This window comes from Nerophis ophidion, linkage group LG17 (genome assembly GCF_033978795.1).
Source record: "Nerophis ophidion isolate RoL-2023_Sa linkage group LG17, RoL_Noph_v1.0, whole genome shotgun sequence".
Lineage (NCBI taxonomy): Eukaryota > Metazoa > Chordata > Actinopteri > Syngnathiformes > Syngnathidae > Nerophis > Nerophis ophidion.
The window spans coordinates 39487701-39510136 of record NC_084627.1 but is presented as its reverse complement, the minus strand read 5'-3'; the positions used below and the strand labels follow the sequence as shown (position 1 = coordinate 39510136).

General features: G+C 36.8%; 1 protein-coding gene across 1 annotated transcript in view; it reads right to left on the bottom strand.

Moving 5' to 3' along the window:
* alad (aminolevulinate dehydratase) overlaps positions 1-8600 on the bottom strand; it is a 30274-nt gene extending 21674 nt beyond the window's left edge. Inside the window, exons 1-3 of the mRNA XM_061876921.1 lie at positions 8465-8600; positions 3263-3388; positions 3096-3146 (exon numbers count right to left, since the gene is read on the bottom strand). Coding sequence (XP_061732905.1) covers positions 3096-3146; positions 3263-3381 — 170 coding nt within the window. The 5' untranslated portion in view covers positions 3382-3388; positions 8465-8600. The remainder of the gene's footprint in view (positions 1-3095; positions 3147-3262; positions 3389-8464) is intronic.
* Between the last annotated feature and the right edge of the window lie 13836 nt (positions 8601-22436).

The following is a 22436-nucleotide window of genomic DNA, read 5'->3' as shown; positions in this document are numbered from 1 at the left end:
AACATGACACTGCCATGTTTATTATTGAAGTCACAAAATGCATTTTTTTTTTTTTTTAAACATGCCTCAAAACAGCAGCTTGGAATTTGGGACATGCTCCCTCTGAGAGAACATGAGGAGGTTGAGGTGGGCTGGGTTGAGGTAGGGGGTAGGGGGTAGTGAGGGGTGTACATTGTAGCGTCCTGGAAGAGTTAGTGCTGAAAGGGGTTCTGGGTATTTGTTCAGTTGTGTTTATGTTGTGTTACGGTGCGGATGTTCTCCAGAAATGTTTTTTTCATTCTCGTTTGGTGTGGGTTCATAGTGTGGCGCATATTTGTAACAGTGTTAAAGTTGTTTATACGGCCACCCTCAGTGTGACCTGTATGGCTGTTGACCAAGTATGCCTTGCATTCACTTGTGTGTGTGAAAAGTCGTGGATAATATGTGACTAGGCCGGCAGGCAAAGGCCGTGCCTTTAAGGCTTTTTGGCGCTCTGTACTTCTCCCTACATACATGTACACAGCGGCGTTTTAAAAAGTCATAAATTTTACTTTTTGAAACCGATACCGATAGTTTCCAATATTACATTTTAAACCATTTATCGGCCGATAATATCGACAGTCCCATATTATCGGACATCCCTAGACATGATGGCTATATTTGATAACAAATCTTATAATTGTAAAAACTAAAATATTTAGTTGAACTAGTGAGTCACTTAGTAAATCATAAACATAAGATTGTTCCACCTCCCTGGGAGGTGAGGGGAGCAGTGATGGCCACGCTTGCGAATCATTTTGGTGATTTAACCCCCAATTCCAACCCTTGATGCTGAGTGCCAAGCAGGGAGGTATTTAATAGTCTTTAATATGACTCAGCCGGGGTTTGAATTAACGACCTACCAATATCAGAGCGGACACGTACCACAAGGCCAATGAACAGGCTACTTCACTTTAGTAACTCACTATAAAACATTTTGTGAAAGTATCGGATCAAGACTCAAAATTGGATCGGCACCAAAAATGTTGATCTCAGTAAAAACGTTCTTTGGAAACATTATATTGACGACAAACAGATAAAGCCATGCCCTCACCTTGCAGCAGCGACTGAGACTTGCTTACCCACTAAATGAGAAAGTGGATATGTGGCATTGCCTCCTTTGTAGGGCTGGGCGATATATCAATATACACGATATATCGCGGGTTTGTCTCTGTGCGATAAAGAAAATTACTATATCGTGATATTCGAGTATACGTTCTTACGCAGTTGCTTTTAGCGGCTGGCATTACATTACAGGCTCTTCTCGCTCTTTCCTGTCTCTCCTTCTCACAGACAGCAAGCGCACCTTCTTCTCTATGCGTCACATACGTATACGCCCTCACGGAGCAGAGAGGTAGCAGCATGGGTAACGTTAGCTGCACGTGAGCGATGATAATACGGACCTTGGATCCCTCAGGCGGAGCCGTGCGAGTGGTAATACGAGAGAAAGAAGATGCGGATGAAGGAAGAATTAATTTCCAAGAAAAACAAGAGGGATTCCATCGTCTGGCAGTGGTTTGGCTTCAAGTGGGAATATGTCGAACAGTCAAGTGTGGGCCAAAAGCGTTGCTAAAAAAAGTAGCATCACTGCTAATATGTAGCATCATTTGAAAAGTCACCTGCTAAAGAATTAAGAGTGCTTACTCCGCACATCAATATCTCCGTTCGGTGCCACACGCCCACACCATCAAAATGCTGAGGAAAACCTTTCCAGATCAACATCATATGTTAAAGATAGTCAACAACAGAATTTATTAACATCCGTACCACATAGCGAAGGACATACACTATTTGATTTCCTATTATGCACCTCATTTTTATTTGACACTTATGGAAATATCTTGTGTGACATCCTGCACAAAAGTGCACTTTGTTTTAAACTATTGTAGTGGCGTTCTGTACAAAAAGTGCACTTTAATTTCGTGTTGTTTTGATATGTCATCTTAGTGACATCATGCACAAAAAAGCACTAATAGCTCGTTTTAAAAAGTCTCCGACAATCTTGCACTTTCCGTTTTGGAAATGACATGAATGTTTGTGCCACTGCTTAATAACTGTTTAATAAATACAGTTTTGGTCAACTGGCTTAGTTGTGATTTCCTTCTCTGCATGAAAGTTTAAAATGAGCATATATTATTGCAGTATGAACAATAATATTTTAATGTAGACACATAGAATCATCATACTGCTGTGATTATATGTATCAAGTGTTCATTCAAGGCCAAAACAAAATATCGAGATATATATCGAGTATCGCAATATGGCCTAAAAATATTGAGATTTTTAAAAAAGGCCAAATCGCCCAGCCCTACTCCTTTGTATTCATTCAGCGCGCTCAGGACATGGCGCACTGTACAAAAATTAGTAAATTCGCATATGCACTAAGCAGATTCCTGCACTCTACAGCAGTGGTCCCCAACCACCAGTTCATGCCGCACAGAAACATTAATTGATGTATAAACTACCGCATTTTGTTCGAATTAACTTTCGCCTGTCCCACTAAACACACCAATATGATGGTTCATAGATGTATATTACAACTCCTTTGTTAGAGTACATGGGACAATCCACAATAATGGTCATACAAAATGTTAATGCACCAGATTGTAGTCAAAGGCACATTTATTTTTTGCTGTTTTTATCTACCGTACTTAGAAAGCCGGTACGTGAAAATAATGCATACATTACACCGGTCCCTGGTGGAAAAAAGGTTGGGGAACCCTGGACCAGGAAGCGCTCAATCTTGAGATTATTACTTCAGGAATAGTTTTTGAAATGATTGTAATCATACAGAAAAATTACATATTTTAATTAAAAAAAATATATATTTTTTTTTTACTTTTTCATCAAAACAAATGAGGCTCTGCCTGACCTACCTACCCTGACTGCACATTCCTGAAACATATGCTAATCTTATCTCTGTCCAGAAACAGTTTTTGCTGCCCAATCCACCCTGACTTCAGGCTTTTATCTACCAACAACACCCTCCAACACAGTTGCCGTTTTTGTTACTTTATCAGCATGAATGGATTGCGCAACTTAGCAGAAGTGCCTGAATTTGTATATATTTCTCTTACCTGGCTTGTCCAGGCAGGCTACCAATGGGCTCCACAGCATCAACACTGTCTCTGTAGGAGATCAGCAAGCATCACATATTACAACTTAAAAGTAGTCATTTACTTTGTTTATCCAATTGTGACATTCATTGGATTTTAGCAATCAAAAAATAAAAAGTGTCACTCACGTGATGAAAATAGGGTATATCAAACTTTCCGCTCTTAAATCCGTGGCACAGGTCTGCCAGTGTCTGAGGGTCGGGTGGAAGTAGCCACTGTGGATGATGGACTGCACGGGCGTCTGCATGTTGACACTGTGACGGACAGTTGAGAAATGAGGACAAGAGTGCAGGGCAATTTCTGAATGTCTCCACTTGGAGGAAGAAAATACCTTGTGAGCATGCATTATGCTTCATTTCAGCTCAGGCAGCGTAAAACTGACCAAGCATGCGTGAAGCTACTTTTCAAAACAACAGCTTCTAATACAGCTCAGGATACATGCATTGTGAAGTGAAGTGAATTATATTTATATAGTGCTTTTCTCTAGTGAATCAAAGCGCTTTTACATAGTGAAACCCAATAATCTAAATTACATTTAAACCAGTGCGGGTGGCACTGGGAGCAGGTGGGTAAAGTGTCTTGCCCAAGGACACAACGGCAGTAACGTGGATGGCGGAAGTGAGGATCGAACCTGCAACCCTCAAGTTGCTGGCACGGCCGCTCTACATTGATATTTTTCTACCTAATAAAAAATGAGTTGCACAGGTTAATGACTCTTGAACAGTAGTAGTATTCAGGTATCAAACTCAAGGCCCGGGGGCCAGTTCTGGCCCTCCACATTGTTTTATGTGGCCCGCAAAAGCCTGGAAGTAAAGTGCACTATTAAAGCATTTCATCTTTTCTTACTAAAGATATTCGTTCTTTCAATTTTAACAGAAAAATTGCATGTGATGCATATGTTTGCATGGCTTTTAAACTTGAGAACAATCTGAACATGCAAAAAAAATTAGAAATGGTAAATAATGGCTTTTTTGCCGATATCCGATATTGTCCAACTCTTAATTACTGATTCCGATGTCAACCGATACAGATATGTACAGTCGTGGAATTAACACGTTATTATGCCTAATTTTGTTGTGATGCCCCGCTGGATGCATTAAACAATGTAAAAAGGTTTTCCAAAATAAAACAACTCAAGTTATGGAAAAATATGCCAACATGGCACTGCCATATTTATTATTGAAGTCACAAAGTGCATTATTTTTTTTAACATGCCTCAAAACAGCAGCTTGGAATTTGGGACATGCTGAGAGAGCATGAGGAGGTTGAAGTGGGCGGGGTTGAGATGGGGGGGTAGGGGGTAGCGGGGGGTGTATATTGTAGCATCCCGGAAGAGTTAGCGCTGCAAAGGATTCTGGGTATTTGTTCTGTTGTGTTTATGTTGTGTTACGGTGCGGATGTTCTCCCGAAATGTCTTTGTCATTCTTGTTTGGTGTGGGTTCGCAGTGTGGCGCATATTTGTAACAGTGTTAAAGTTGTTTATAGTGTGACCTGTATGACTGTCGACCAAGTATGCCTTGCATTCACTTGCGTAGATATGATGTGATTGGGCCGGCACGCAAAGGCAGTGCCTTAAAGGTTTATTGGCGCTCTGAACTTCTCCCTGCGCCCGTGTACACAGCGGCGTTTTGAAAAGTCATACACTTTACTTTTTGAACCAGATACCGATAATTTCCGATATGACATTTTAAAGCATTTATCGGACATCTCTAAAAAAATATATTGTATAAACACGACGGTATCCAAGATACAACAAGAATAGTAAAATTGTAAACTAAACCAAAAAAAAGCAAAAATGTGTAATGTAATACAAAAAAACTCTAAACATTGAATACAAATCAGGTGTGTCCAAACGTCTTCCACTAAGGTTTGCATACTGAAAAGTCAAAGTATGTTGGGGCCCTTTTTTCTTTTTTTTTCCGGAAAGAAAAAAAAAACACTAAAAAATTACAGTCATTATGCTTTATTTAAAGATACATTTAGGGTCAGCTTTGTGTTTTAAATAAAATTAAATTATTAGTTATTAGTATAAAAATGTCAGCTTTTTCCCCATGACATTGTCTTTTTGCGCCTTTATTTATTTTTACTGTTTGTATTTACCTGTGTAATAATTAATAGTACACATTGTCACTTAAAACACTGACACTAAGCTTTGCCCTTAAATGTATGTATGTTTAGCATTTTTTTACAAAATCAAAATATATCAACATACTTTGACTTTTTATTAAGTGGCCCTTGTTGGAAAAGGTTGTGACGCCTCTGTTTAATTAACATTTTTTCCTAACATTTTTGTATGCCTGTCCCCCTCACTTATGATTTCAAAAGCAAGTACATTATCCATTAATTTGTATGTTAAAAATGGAGATCCATCGGGAATTGTGTAAAAACATAATGAGGCGATTACATATTATAATTCTTATCCATTCACTTAAACATACGGCCATCTGAGAGCAGCCAGAACAGCAATGTGGCCCTCAATGAAAACCACAATGACACCCATGTATTACTAATTAAAAAGGAGACATATGTTTAATGTATCATTGGCATTCCGCATATTTAAAAACTAAAGAGTGAGCTAATCATAAGTCATATATGAAGTTGTGCTCATAAGTTTACATACCTTGAGAGAATTTATGATTTCTTGCCCATTCTTCAGAGAATATGAATGATAACACAAAAGCCTTTCTTCCACTCATGCTTAATGGTTGTGTGAAGCTATTTATTGGCAAACAACTGTTTGCTCTTTTTAAATCTAAATAACAAAAGAAAGTACCCAAATGACCCTGATCAAAAGTTTACATACCCCAGTGACTTTGATCTGATAACATGAACAAAAGTCGACACAAACAGGTTTGAAGGGCTACTCTAGGTTCCAAACCTCACCTGTGACCTGTTTGTTTGTAATTGTGTGTGTATAAAAGGTCAGTGAGTTTCATGGTTTCTGACAGACCATTGCATCTTTCATCCAGTGCTGCACAGATGTTTCTGGGTTCCGAGTCATGGGCAAGGCAAAAGAATTGTCAAAGGATATGTGAGAAAAGGTATTTCAACTGCATAAAACAGGAAAGGGGTATAAAAAGATATCCAAGGAATTGCGAATGCCACTCAGCGGTGATCAAACACTTTTTAAGAAGTGGAAAATGTGGGATTCAGGTAGACCAGGAAAGATTTCAGCCAGAACTGCCAGAAAAATTGTTCGAGATGCAAATAAAAATCCCCAAATAACTTCAGCTGAAATACAGGGACTTTCTGAAAAATTGTGGTGTGGCTGTTTCCAGATGCACAATAAGGAGGCACTGGTCGAGTCGCCAGAAGAAAGTCCATCCATCCATCCATTTTCTACCGCTTATTCCCTTTTTGGGGTCGCGGGGGGCGCTGGCGCCTATCTCAGCTACAATCGGGCGGAAGGCGGGGCACACCCCGGACAAGTCGCCACCTCATCGCAGGGCCAACACAGACAGACAGACAACATTCACACTCACATTCACACACTAGGACCAATTTAGTGTTGCCAATCAACTTATACCCAGGTGCATGTCTTTGGAGGTGGGAGGGGCCTATCTCCAGGTGCATGTCTTTGGAAGTGGGAGGAAGCCGGAGTACCCGGAGGGAACCCACGCATTCACGGAGAGAACATGCAAACTCCACACAGAAAGATCCCGAGCCTGGATTTGAACCCAGGACTGCAGGACCTTCGTATTGTGAGGCAGACGCACTAACCCCTCTGCCACCGTGAAGCCCCAGAAGAAAGTCATACCTCCAAATTACTTTGTTCCAGAAGTTTTGACGCTTGTCTTTGTGCTGTTTGGCGAAAGGGCTTTCTTCTGGCGACTCGACCATGCAGCCCATTTTTCTTCAAGTGCCTCCTTATCGTGCATCTTTCTTAGATGCAGCTGCTCGGCCATGGAAACCCATTCCATGAAGCTCTCTGTGTACTGTACGTGGGCTAATTGGAAGGTCACATGAAGTTTGGAGCTCTGTAGCAACTGACTGTGCAGATAATCAGCAACCACTTTGCACTATGCGCTTCAGCATCCGCTGACCCCTCTCTGTCAGTCTACGTGGCCTACCACTTAGTGGCTGAGTTGCTGTTGTTCCCAAACTCTTCACTTTTCTTCTAATAAAGCCGACAGTTGACTTTGGAATATTTAGGAGCGAAGAAACTTCACGACTGGATTTGTTGCAAAGATGGCATCCTATGACAGTTCCATGCTAGAAATCCCTGAGCTCCTGAGAGCGCCATACTTTAACAAATGTTTGTAGAAACAGTCTCCATGCCTAAGTGATTAGGACACCTGGTTCTGATCATTTGGGTGAGTGGCCAAATACTTTTGGCAATATAGTGTAGTATAATCTTTTAGCTTAATGTTTCTTTGCATTGTCCCTTCAAATAAAGACTCAATTAATTAGAGGAGCCAGATGAAGTGGTTCGGGCATCTGGTCAGGAGGCCACCCTAACGCCTCCCTAGGGAGGTGTTTAGGGCACATCCAACCGAAAGAAGGCCACGGGGAAGACCCAGGACACGTTGGGAAGACTATGTCTCCCGGCTGGCCTGGGAACGCCTCGGGATCCCCCGGGAAGAGCTAGACGAAGTGGCCGGGGAGAGGGAAGTCTGGGCTTCCCTGCTTAGGCTGCTGCCCCCGCGACCCGACCTCGGATAAGCGGAAGATGATGGATGGACAAAACACATTTTATCTGTCACTAAAGAAGGGTTCGGTGAATGCACATATGAAACTGGTGGGGTTCGGCACCTCCAACAAGGTTAAGAACCACTGTCATAAAATCAGTGTCAGTTGAGTCGGTCCATAGGTTGCCTGAAGGGATTTTTAATGTCCAGCAGATGTCAGTATTTAGTGACACAGTATTGACAACAGTATCAATACAGTTTTGTAATGTGTCAAAACGATACATGAGCCTCATCAACCCATCACTAGCCGGCAGGATTTGAAACAACTATAAATGGTGGTTTTGGTTTAGTTGAGTCATCCATCCCATCCATTTTATACCGCTTGTCCCTTTTGGGGTCGCGCATTCTGCACAATAAATATATAGTTTGTACCAGAAAAAACTCTAGTAAACGGATTATATCAATATAACGTAAACGGTGTACATTTATGATAGAGTTATATTGTAGTTTTATAGCAAAGGAGCGTTAAAGAAAAAAAAACCGGTTAAACTCACTCGTCACCTTGGTCAGAACTTACAATGTCTGCCGACTAAACATGTGAAGAACTGACGACAACACATCCATATGTAAATTTTGGAGTAAATTCACCCGAAAAAGAGGTGTTAAAGTTACAGTAAGTGTATATTAAACGTGTTAAATTACCTAAATAAATTGCAGGTCTCCCTTCTTTCCCAGCCAAGCTGTGTTTCTTCTTTGGTTCCAACTCAAACTGCTAGCTCCTCCCTCGTTATCACTACCGCCCTCTTCTTCTTCTTCTTTTGTTTTTATGGCGGTTGGCAAGCAACCTTCTGGTGTGCATTACCGCCACCTACTGTAATGGAGTGTGGACCGAGGTGGATCCCTACTCTATATTCTTTTACTTAACCCAGTGTTTTTTAAATATGTGTATATTGCTTTATATCCTATGTTTTCTGAATGCAATCCTAATATATCTCCCACTTCTAACCTAATATTTTCTTTTGCTAACTTATTTTCCAGTATTTCTCTTTCTCTATTATATTTCCTACATTGTATTAAGACATGGTCAACATTTTCTATCTGGTGGCAAAAATCACACAGCCCTGTAGTATGTTTGCCTATCAATTTTAGTGAACTATTTAGATATGTATGTCCTAATCTCATTCTAGTAATAATGTCTTCTTCCTTCCTATTTCTACCCCCTCCTCTCATTACACCTACTTTTCTCTGGACTTTGTAAAACTCTCTACCTTTTGTTTCCTTATTCCAATTATCCTGCCACTTTTTATTGTGTTCTATCTTAATTATGCTCTTCACTTCTTCTTTACTGTGCTTAATCTCCATGTTTACTTCTGTTTTAGTGGTTGCTTGTTTTGCGTATCTATCAGCTAACTCATTTCCCTCAACTCCTACATGAGCAGGAACCCAGAGAAATGTTACCACACCTCCCGCTTTACTTATTCTGTAGATTGCCTGAACTATTTCATAAACTATATCTAGTCTTGTTTCTGATGTTATGTTTTTTATGCTCGTCAATGCACTGCTGGAGTCCGAGCACACGACTACTTTCCTAGCTTTGTTTTCCTCTATCCAGTTAACTGCCATATAAATTGCTACCAATTCCCCCGTAAAAACAGATAGTTTATCACTAATTCTTTTATTCAACACTATATTTCTCTGTGGGATAACTGCAGCAGCTCCTACTTTACTATTTATAGTTTTTGATGCATCTGTGTATATCATAATATTATCAAAAAACATTTCCTCAATCCGTTGTTCTATTTGGTAACTATTTAAATGTCTATTCTTCAGTAACTGCATGTCTACCTTTGGGTTTTCATACATCCACGGTGGTATTGCAGGAATTGGTACTGTAGGGCTCACTTTAATATTGTCAATTTGTGTTTTTTTACATATATCTCCTATTATCCACCCAAAGCTATTCATTTTTTTCTTCCCTTTTTCTTGGCAATTTATTAGCACTTGACGGGTTGGATGTCCTTGCTTGGATCCTTTTAAGTTTGCCCAATAAACTGCTGAGAGTTGATCTCTCCTCATGTCCAAAGGTTTTTCATTCATTTCTACTTGTAATGCTGCCACTGGAGTAGATTTAGTAGCTCCACAACATAATCTTAACGCCTGCGACTGGATCCGGTCTATTTTCTCAAGTAGAGTTTTTGAAGCAGATCGATAAATAATGCATCCGTAGTCGATAACAGACCGAATTAAAGTGATGTATATTGTTTTCAATGTCAACCTATCAGCCCCCCAATCTTTACCCCTCAAAGCCCTCATTATATTTAACACCTTTTTACTTTTCTCCACTATCTTGCTGATGTGGGTTGACCAGTTAATATTTTTATCAAACCATATTCCTAAATATTTAAATACTTGTACCTCTTCTATGTTTTCTCCATAGAGTTTTATTTGGAGCTTGTTTTGTATTTTCCTCTTCGTAAAATGTATGACTTTTGTCTTTCCAACAGAGAATCTTAAACCCCAAGCTGTCCCCCAGTCTTGAACATTATTTACCGCTTTTTGAATCTTCTTTTCTATATAATTTGTATTTCTACCTCTCTTCCACATCACTCCATCATCAGCAAACAATGCCACCTCCACTAACCCTTCCACTTCACTAAAAACTTCATTTATCATGATGGAAAATAGTACTGGACTTATTATACTCCCTTGTGGGGTCCCATTTTCCACTTTGTATTCTCTACTATATTCATTCTCTATCTTTACTAATAATGTTCTACTTGTTAAAAAGTCTTTTATCCATCTGTACATTCTTCCTCTAATCCCAATCCTATTTAGTTTCATCAGCAACCCCTGTTTCCACAACATATCATACGCTTTCTCTATGTCAAAAAATACCGCAATTATACTTTCTTTATTTATTTGTCCCTTTCTAATTTCCTCTTCCAGCTGCACTGCTGGGTCATTTGTGCTTCTTGCTTTGCGAAAACCACTTTGGTAGTTTTTTATAATTTCTTTTGACTCTAAATAATATATTAATCTTTCATTAATCATTTTTTCCATTACTTTGCCCAAATTTGAGGTCAATGCAATCGGCCTATAATTTCCTGCCTCTTCCGGATCTTTCCCTGGCTTGCATATTGGAATTATTACAGCTGTTTTCCACTCATCTGGTAATTTTCCTTCTTCATATATCCTATTATATAATTTCAAGACCACTTCTTTGCCGATGCTACCTAAATTTTTGATCATTTGATAACTCACCAGGTCTTTCCCTGCTGTCGTATTTTTAACTTTTTTTAAAATTCGAACCATTTCATCCAAAGAAAATGTCATATCCATAGTGTTGATAAAACTATTATCGTTGTCTTCCTTCATTTCCTCAATATTTACACTAATTGTTTCTTCTCTCTTTTGTTTTTCTACATTTTTCAAATTATCATTACTGTGCACTTTAACAAAGGTTTTTGCTAAAAGTTCTGCTTTTTCTTTATTTCCTACCACACTCCGCATTCCATCTTTCATCACATGATTTTTATGTTCTTTTCTGAGCCCTGACATTCTCTTGATCATTCCCCACACCTGGCTTAAAGGAGTAGTTCTATTTAGTGTTTCACAAAAAGTTCTCCAATGGTGTTTTCTTGTTTTTTTAATAACATACCTTACTCTAGCTTGATGCCTTTTATATTGGATCATGTCTTGGAAATTATGTGTTCTTCTCAATATTCTAAATGCTCTATTCCGTTCTTGTATTGCATCTGTACACTCTTGTGTCCACCACGGCACTATCTTCCTTCTTCTCCCTATACTATTCCTTGGTATGCTCTGTTCGGCTGCTTCTATTATGCACTTTGTAATATCTGTATTTAATTGTTCAATATCTTGATTTATATCTACTTCCTTTAAAGTTATGTCGGTAATTTCCCTAAATTTCTCCCAGTCACCATGATTATACTTCCATCTTCCTTCTATCCTAGTGCTTTCTGTCCTATGATTTATGTTTATGTGAATGACGATTGGATAGTGATCACTTCCCATTGTGCTGTATTTATTTACTTCCCACTCCACCTTTCCTGCTAACCCTTGTGACACTAGTGTTAAATCTATTGCTGTTTCTTTACCCGTGACGACATCTAACCTTGTTCCCGACCCATCATTCACACACACCAGTTCTTTTTCCTCCAAAAGTGCTTCCAATGTATCCCCATTCCAGTCATCCCTTTCACCCCACATTGTGCTATGTGCATTAAAGTCACCACACCAAATAATATTGCCACTCCAGTGCTCCATTATTGTTTCTAGTTGGTGAATTTCTAATTTCTTGCATGGATTATAGAAGTTTAGTACTTTGTATCTTTCTTTATTATTCCATACTTCTACTCCTACTATCTCTAGTTCTTGTTTTACTTTTAATATTGAATAATGCATATCTTCCTTAATAAATATGGCACATCCTCCTCCTTGCCCATCATTCCTATCTTTACGTATCGTTATATATCCTTTTATTATAAAGTTTAATTTTGGCTTCAGCCATGTTTCTTGAATACATATTATATGTGGTTTATTTTTCATATTATTAATATATCCCTTTAATTCCTGTCCGTTTGCTATCAGACTTCTGGCATTCCACTGAACAATTAACATGGCGTTGGATTGTGGTAACATGACTCGGTCTCGTCTACTCTCTGTAGCTCACCTTGCACCTGTTCCCAGGATAGTTCTTTTAAATTTAAAAACTTTGCTGCTGCTTTGACAATTATTTTGATTTTCTCAGTCTTGTTTCTAGCCTGTTCTGTACAATTTATTACATAAGCCAGGAATACAACTAGTTTATCCATGGAAATTCCTGTATTTGCTGCCTCTTGTTTTTTATTTCTTGAACTATTTTCACTTCTGTCCTGTTCTGCACTTTCTTGATTTCTTATTTTAACTGCCTCTGCATATGTAATATTTCGTTCAACTCTGATTTGCTGTACTTCTGTTGCCTGTTTTCTTATGATGCAGCCCCCATACGCTGCTGTGTGATTCCCGCCACAATTACAACACTTGACCTGTTCATTTTCTCCACATTGTCCATATTCATGCTCCCCTCCACACCTTCCACATCTCATTTTAGCATGACACACACTAGCTATGTGCCCATAGCGTTGGCACTTGAAACAACGTACTGGGGGTGGCACGTAAGCTCTAACATAGAAGCTTAGATACCCAATCATGATTCTCTCTGGTAGGACCTCCTCTGCAAATTGCACTAGCACGGATTCGCTCTCAGTCTTTTCACCGTTCCTAAATGCCATCATTCTTTTCATCGTAGTGACAGTGCCTCCTTTTATTTCTCTTTTCAGATCATCTAAATTTTCTCCTCTTGGGATTCCTGTCACGACTCCTCTTGCCCCCTTTCGTTCTCCCACTTCGATTTTTTCCTTTATTATTTTGTTGCACAGTTTTTGCAATCGCATTGCTTTGTTCTTTTGCTCTCCATTTTTGCATTTAATCAACAGCCGTCCGTCCCTGAGCACCTTCGCTATCTCCACCTCTCCAATGTCCTTCTTTAATCCCTTAACCAGAGTCATCAAACTAATGTCATTCATATCTTGGTTTGATTTAAATGTATAAATTATCTTATATTCATCCATCATAACCCTTTTCCTCTTATCAACCTCTTCATCGTCTTCATGCACTCTTTTAGTACTCGCCTTTCCTTCACTCCCTCCTCTCCCCTTCTTTCCTCTCTCCCCTCTAGTCCTATCCATTTCCATACTATCCTCATACATCCCGTCACTATCCCCTTCCATCTCGATCCAGTCACAAAACAGCTTATGCTCAACCGCCAAAACAGATTTAGATACTCTCGCCGCCGCCAAATTCACTCCAAATGTTTGGTAGTTCCGCGTCTCTCCTCCACTACCGCCCTCTAGCGACATGGTTACAAATAACACTGGGGGTAAATAAACAAATTATTACATTATGAAATGACATGCGTCTGCTTCCACTAATAGGGAAACTGATGTAGAATTAATATTCGATTTAAACTACTCTATCTTCATCCTCACTACTAATGCGAATGGAGTATTTTACTGTACATCCGCGTACGTTTGCTGCAAACCACGCCCACTATGGCGCTTACAACCGGAAGAGTGTCCAATACACGCCCACTTTGACAGACACTACCTCCATCCACACATTTCCTACCGATTGTGCCTTTTTGAAAAATCTATGGCAGGGGTCACCAACCTTTTGGAAACCAAGAGCTACTTCTTGGGTACTGATTAATGCAAAGGGCTACCAGTTTGATACACACTTTAAAAAATTGCCAGAAATAGCCAGTTTGCTCAATTTACCTTTCATAAATAAATCTATATATAAAAAAAAAAACATGGGTATTTCTGTCTGTCATTCCGTCGTACATTTTTTTTTCCTTTTACGGAAGGTTTTTTTGTAGAGAATAAATGATGAAAAAAAAAACTTAATTGAATGGTTTAAAAGAGGAGAAAACACGAAAGAAATGAAAATTTTATTTTGAAACATTGTTTATCTTCAATTTCGACTCTTTAAAATTCAAAATTCAACCGGAAAAAATGAAGAGAAAAACTAGCTAATTCGAATCTTTTTGAAAAAATAAAAAAAAATAATTTATGGAACATCATTGGTAATTTTTCCTAATTAATATTAATTTTAGAATTTTGATGACATGTTTTAAATAGGTTAAAATCCAATCTGCACTTTGTTAGAATATTAAACAAATTGGACCAAGCTATATTTCTAACAAAGACAAATCATTATTTCTTCTACATTTTCCAGAACAAAAATTTTAAAAGAAATTCAAAAGACTTTGAAATAAGATTTAAATTTGATTCTACAAATTTTCTAGATTTGCCAGAATAATTTTTTGAAATTTTAATCATAATAAGTTTGAAGAAATATTTCACAAATATTCTTCATCGAAAAAACAGAAGATAAAATGAAGAATTAAATTGAAATGTATTTATTATTCTTTACAATTAAAAAAAATAATTGAACATTGTTTTAAATTGTCAGGAAAGAAGAGGAAGGAATTTAAAAGGTATATGTGTTTAAAAATCCTAAAATCATTTTTAAGGTTGTATTTTTTGTCTAAAATTGTCTTTCTGGAAGTTATAAGAAGCAAAGTAAAAAAATAAATGAATTTACTTAAACAAGTGAAGACCAAGTCTTTGAAATATTTTTTTGGATTTTCAAATTCTATTTGAGTTTTGTCTCTTTTAGAATTAAAAATGTCGAGCAAAGCTAGACCAGCCTGCTAGTAAATAAATAAAATTTAAAAAATAGAGGCAGCTCACTGGTAAGTGCTGCTATTTGAGCTATTTTTAGAACAGGCCAGCGGGCGACTCATCTGGTCCTTACGGGCACCACGTTGGTGACCCCTGATCTATGGTGACCTGGGATGTTTTATATTAGAATACTACCCCTTGTCTGAGAAACTTTCATATTGAGGATTTTCATTTCTGTGATGAAAAATCCATCTATCCAATTTTTACCGCTTGTCCCTTTTGGGGAGGCAGGGGGGTTGATGGAGCCTATCTCAGCTGCATTCTGGCGTTCCAACAAATATATGAGGGCAGTTTTAGTGAAATATTATTTTTCAGGCACAGTCCATAGACCAGGGGTGTCCAAAGTGCGGCCCGGGGACCATTTGCGGCCCGCAGGTAATTTTTTAACGGTCCCACGGCACATTTTAAAAGTACGATTGAAGCATTTTTAAAACGTAAAAAGTGATATAAAGGAGCAAACGGGGGAAATGTAACAAGAAAATGTTGCAATGTTTACTCTAATCACACAAAGCTGCCTTTAAAAAATAATTATGAATCAAAATCAATGTCATTATGAATTATTGACCTATTCAAGGCTCCAATTACGTCACTTTAAATATTCCACTTTGAGATATTTTTTGAGGAAAATGTAGCATATTTTGTGTTTGCCATATAAAAAACTGAGCTGTTTTTTTTTTAAAAAGGGCCTAAAATGAACAAACAAAAAACATAAACAACAATAAAATTTATAATTGACGGATAGATCTGAAGTTGATCTCGAGATTATTGTGTAAAAAATAAACAGTAAAAAAAATGTATAGTTTATTTTCTAACACAGGGGTCACCAACGCGGTGCCCGCGGGCACCAGGTGGCCCGTAACGACCAGATGAGTCGCCCGCTGGCCTGTTCTAAAAATAGCTCAAATAGCAGCACTTACCAGTGAGCTGCCTCTATTTTTTAAATATTACTTATATTACGCTTTGCTCGACATTTTTAATTCTAAGAGAGACAAAACTCAAATAGAATTTAAAAATCCAAGAAAATATTTGAAAGACTTGGTCTTCACTTGTTTAAATAAATTCATTTATTTTTTTACTTTGCTTCTTATAACTTTCAGAAAGACAATTTTAGAGAAAAATTACAACCTTAAAAATGATTTTAGGATTTTTAAACATATACCTTTTTACCTTTTAAATTCCTTCCTCTTCTTTCCTTACAATTTAAATCAATGTTTAAGTACATTTGTTTTTTTATTGTAAAGAATAATAAATACATTTTAATTTAATTCTTCATTTTAGCTTCTGTTTTTTCGACGAAAAATATTTGTGAAATATTTCTTCAAACTTATTATGATTAAAATTCCCAAAAAATATTCTGGCAAATGTAGAAAATCTTTAGAATCATATTTAAATCTTATTTTAAAGTCTTTTGAATTTATTTTAAAATGTTTGTTCTGTAAAATCTAGAAGAAATAAGGATTTGTCTTTTTTAGAAATATAGCTTGGTCCAATTTGTTAAATATTCTAACAAAATGCAGATTGGATTTTAACCTATTTAAAACATGTCATCAAAATTCTAAATTTAATCTTAATCAGGAAAAAATTACTAATGATGTTCCATAAATTATTTTTTAAAATTTTTCAAAAAGATTCGAATTAGCTAGTTTTTGTGTTCTTTTTTTTTAGGTTGAATTTTGACTTTTAAAGAGTCGAAATTGAAGATAAACAATGTTTCAAAATTTAATTTTCATTTTAATTTCCTGTTTTCTCCTCTTTTAAACCGTGTTTTTTTCATCATTTATTCTCTACAAAAAAACCTTCCGTAAAAGGAAAAAAAATGTACGACGGAATGACAGACAGAAATACCCATTTTTTTTATACATATGTAGATTTATTTATTAAAGGTCAATTTGAGCAAATTGGCTATTTCTGGCAATTTTTTAAAGTGTGTATCAAACTGGTAGCCCTTCGCCTTAATCAGTACCCAAGAAGTAGCTCTTGGTTTCAAAAAGGTTGGTGACCCCTGTTCTAACACTTTAATGAGTAGGACCCTTTTGGATTCCCAATAATTTTAGTGTAATTTGTTTTTCAATGTCATTGCTCGAAAAAAAAAAAATCAATGGTGTTATGAGGTATTGACCTTCTTAATGCTCCAATTATTATATAATCTCAAATATTGCACTTTAAAAAATTATTGGGTGAAAATATTGCATGTTTTGTGACTTTTCCATAAAAAGATTTTTTTTTTTTGTGACAAAAAGAGCATACAACTCAAATCTTTAAAATCATTGTATTGGCAGATAGACCTAATGTTGATCTAGAGATTTAAAAATTGAACAATAATAAAAAAAAATATACTGAATAATGACACATTTTTAATATTTTGTTGACCAAAACCCTTTGGGGTCCCTGAGATCAAGCCTGAGTTGAGGCCGAATTGTATATTTTTATACATATATTTTATTGTTTTTTTTAAAATAACACATATCAAAATAGCCCCCACTTGCTTTGATTTTTCAGTGTGCGGCGCTCTGTGGATAAAGTTTGGACACCCCTGGCATAGATAATATATCCTGAAGGAGTTTACAAAAATTGAAGCTATGGAAAATAAAGACCAGATATATTACATACTCAATTATTCCCAAAATGAAAGAAATACAATTTAAAATGATCAATGGAATAAACACTTCAAAATATTTTTTTTATTTATTTACATTTAAAATGGAAATTGATGGATGTTATATCTGTAGAGCTGTAGTGAAGTGAATTATATTTATATAGCACTTTTCTCCAGCGACTCAAAGCGCTTTTACATAGTAAAACCCAATATCTAGGTTACATTTAAACCAGTCTGTGTGGCACTGGGAGCAAGTGGGTAAAGTTAAAGTTCCAAAAATCCTCACAAACACACTAGGAGTGGTGACATTTGTCCTCTGCATTTGACCCATCCCCTTGTTCACCCCCTGGGAGGTGAGGGGAGCAGTGAGCAGCAGCGGTGGCTCCGCAAGTGTCTTGCCCAAGGACCCAACGGCAGTGACTAGAATGGCAGAAGCGGGGATCAAACCGGGAACCCACAAGTTGCTGGCACGGCCTCTCTACCAACCGTGCTATACCGCCCACCCCTATAGAGCAGTGTTTTTCAACCACTGTGCCGCAGCTTACGAGATAAAGTCTGGTGTGACGTAGGAGATTATCTAATGTCACCTATTTGGGTTAAAAATATTTTCTGCACACCAGTAATTATAATCTGCACATAAAGTGCCGTTGTTGAGTGTCGGTGCTGTCTAAAGATTGGCAGAGTAACCGTGTACTACTCTTCCATATCAGTAGGTGGCACCAGGTAGCTAATCGCTTTTTAAACTTCGTAAACCAAAAATAAACAAAAGGCGCGTGCCCCTAAAAAGGCATTAAAGTTTAGGTATGGCTGTGGAAAACAAAGCTAAAACTAAACTGGCTACAAAAGTAAACAAAAACAGAATGCTGGACGACAGCAAAGACTTACTGTGCAGCAAAAACATGTACATCCGAACATGACAAGACAATCAACAATGTCCCCACAAAGAAGGATAAAAACAACTTCATATACAGATTATTGTGATAATGTTTCCTTAATTAACTCTTGTAAACATAATTGTTTTGTTTTAGTTCAGTTTTGTCTCCCATAGCAGGGTTTTTCAACCACTATGCCGCGGCGTGAGATACAGTCTGGTGTGCCCTGGGAGATTGTCTAATTTCACCTATTTAGGTTAAAACATTTTTTTGCAAACCAGTAATTATAGTCTGCTAATTATGTGTTGTTGTTGAGTGCCTTTACTGTCTAGAGCTCAGCAGAGTAACCGTGTAATACTCTTCCATATCAGTAGGTGGCAGCAGGTAGCTAATTGCTTTGTAAACATCGTGAACCAAGAAGAAACAAAAGGTGAGTGCCCCTAAAAAGGCATTGAAGCTTAGGGATGACTGTGGAAAACAAAAATAAAACTGAACTGGCTACAAAAGTAAACAAAAACAGAATGCTGGACGACAGCAAAGACTTACTGTGGAGCAAAGACATGTACATCCGAATATGACATGACAATCAACAATGTCCCCAAAAAGAACGATAAAAACAACTGCATATACAGATTATTGTGATAATGTTTACTTAATTAACTCTTGTAAACATAATTGTTTTGTTTTAGTTCAGTTTTGTCTCCCATAGCAGTGTTTTTCAACCATTATGCCGCGGCGTGAGATACAGTCTGGTGTGCCGTGGGAGATTGTCTAATTTCACCTATTTGGGTTAAAACATTTTTTTGCAAACCAGTAATTATAGTCTGCTAATTATGTGTTGTTGTTGAGTGCCTTTACTGTCTAGAGCTCAGCAGAGAAACCGTGTAATACTCTTCCATATCAGTAGGTGGCAGCAGGTAGCGAATCGCTTTGTAAACGTCGTAAACCAAGAAGAAACAAAAGGCGAGTGCCCCTAAAAAGGCATTGAAGCTTAGGGATGGCTGTGGAAAACGAAGCTCAAACTAAACTGGCTACAAAAGTAAACAAAATCAGAATGCTGGACGACAGCAAAGACTTACTGTGGAGCGAAGACATGTACATCTGAACATGACATGACAATCAACAATGTCCCCACAAAAAAGGATAAAAACAACTGCATATAGTGAATATTGTGGTAATGTTTACTTAATTAACTGTTGTAAACATAATTATTTTGTTTTTGTTCAGTTTTGTCTCCCAATAGCAGTGTTTTTCAACACTGGTGTGCCATGAGATAGAGTTTGGTGTGCCGTGGGAGATTGTCTAATTTCACCTGTTTGGGTTAAAACATTTTTTATGCAAACCAGTAATTATAGTCTGCAAATGATGTGTTGTTGTTGAATGTCGGTGCTGTCTAGAGCTCGGCAGAGTAACCGTGTAATACTCTTCCATATCAGTAGGTGGCAGCCGGTGCTAATTGCTTTGTAGATGTGGGAAACAGCGGGAGGCAAGGTGCAGGTAAAAAGGTGTCTAATGCTTAAAGCAAAAATAAACAAAAGGTGAGTGCCCCTATGAAAAGGCATTGAAGCTTATGGAAGGCTATGAAGAACAAAACTAAAACTGAACTGGCTACAAAGTAAACAAAAACAGAATGCTGGACGACAGCAAAGACTTACTTTTGGAGCATGTACGAACATGACATGACAATCAACAATGTCCCCACAAAGAAGGACTAAAAACAACTGAAATATTCCTGATTGTTAAACAAAGTATATGTGGGAAATATTGCTTAAAGGAAGACGGTGAAACTGCTACAGGAAAATACCAAAAATAGAGAAAAAGCCACCAAAATAAGAGCGCAAGACAAGAACTAAAACACTACACACAGAAAAACAGCAAAAAACTCCAAATATGTCAGGGGGTGATGTGACAGGTGGTGACAGTACACCTACTTTGAGACAAGAACTATATTGATGCATGCTTGCTTATGCTTTAAAGTCATATCCAACAATTGCGACAACGTCTTTTTACTGTCAACTTTCGTTTTTTTTAATGATTTCCGCTAGTGGTGTGCGTCTGGATTTTTTCAACACAAAAAATGTGCCCTGGCTCAAAAAAGGCTGAAAAGCACTTCAGCAATCATCTGTTTGTGGAATGTAAGAATGTACGTGTGTTTTGGGAGGAGATCAGAGATTTGCTGAGAAACAAGGGTGTGGAGATGTCCCCATTCTCTATAAAAGATATGAAATTTGGTATTTTTATAAACGACTTTAACATAGAAATGTTTGTCAACATTATTATGCTTCAGGCAAAAAATGTTTTTACATACAGTAAATGTCGATTTATGAAAGTAAGGTCTACATTTTCTAATTGGCTTAATGGGTTACAATTATCAATAAAATCTTGGAGAATGATTGAGAGTACAAAAGCCCTAAAATTGGCATCCTTGTTAAAAACATTTAAAGTGATTTAGGTAGCCCTTTTTGTCTTTTTGTCTTTTTATTTTTTTTTTCATATTTTTTAGTATTATTACTCTGCTTGTATTAATTGTATATAATTATTATTTGCTTAGTTTTTTTCCCTTGATGTTGAAAGTGCCATGACTTTAGTGTGAATTATAAATATATGTTTGTTGTTCAATAAAAAAAGAAAAAAAGAAAAAACAGAAAATTAAAAAAAAACAAAGAAAAAAATAAATAAAAATAAATAATAAAAAAATAAATAAAGTGTCGCCACCTAACGACTTAGTTGGACATGACATGAAATGTAAATAATCATTAATTTTATAAAATAAATAGACGATACTCGCGAATGTGCAACACTAATATCTAATTACTTTTCTAACTACATTTGTCTTTTTTTTTTTTTCATATTTTTTAGTATTATTACTCTGCTTGTATTAATTGTATGTAACTATTATTTCCTTTTGTTGTTTTCCTTGATGTTGAAAGTGCTTTGACTATAGTATGACTTATAAATATGTTTGTTGTTCATTACAAAAAAAAAAAAAATTAGATAAATAAATAAAAATAAATAAATAAATAAATAAAGTTTCGCCACCTAACGACTTAGTTGGACATGACATGAAATTAAAATAGACATTAATTTTATAAAATAAATAGACGATACTTGTGAATGTGCAACACTAATATCGAATTGCTTTTCTAACTACACTAATCTCTGCTACTTGTCCAGGGTGTACCCCGCCTTCCGCCCGATTGTAGCTGAGATAGGGGCCAGCGCCCCCCGCAAGCCCAAAAGGGAATAAGCGGTAGGAAATGGATGGATGGATGGACTCTGCTTGTATTAATTGTATGTAATTATTATTTCCTTTTGTTTTTTTTCCCTTTATGTTGAAAGTGCCTTGACTATAGTGTGAATTATAAATATATGTTTGTTTTTCATTACAAAATAAATAAACAAACAAACAAAAAACTAAAATAACAAATAAAATTTAAAAAAATAAAAATTAAAATAATAAATAAATAAAGTTTCGCCACCTAACGACTTAGTTGGACATGACATGAAATTAAAATAAACATAAATTTTATAGAATAAATAGACGATACTCGTGAATGTGCAACACTAATATCGAATTGCTATTTGAACTACACTAATCTCTGCGATGAGGTGGCGACTTGTCCAGGGTGTACGCTGCCTTCCGCCCGAATGCAGCTGAGATCGGCTCCAGCGACCCCAAAAGGGACAAGCGGTAGGAAACGGATGGGATGGACTACACTAATCTGACGTCATCCTCACGACTGTTTACTAAAAGACGCCAACGCTAAAAAAATAAATAAAACAATAAATAGATAAATAAAATAACAAATTAAAATATTTATTTTTATTCAAAATAAAAATAAATGTAAATGAATAAATACATTTATAAAAAAAAGTACATATAAAAAAAGAGACTCGAA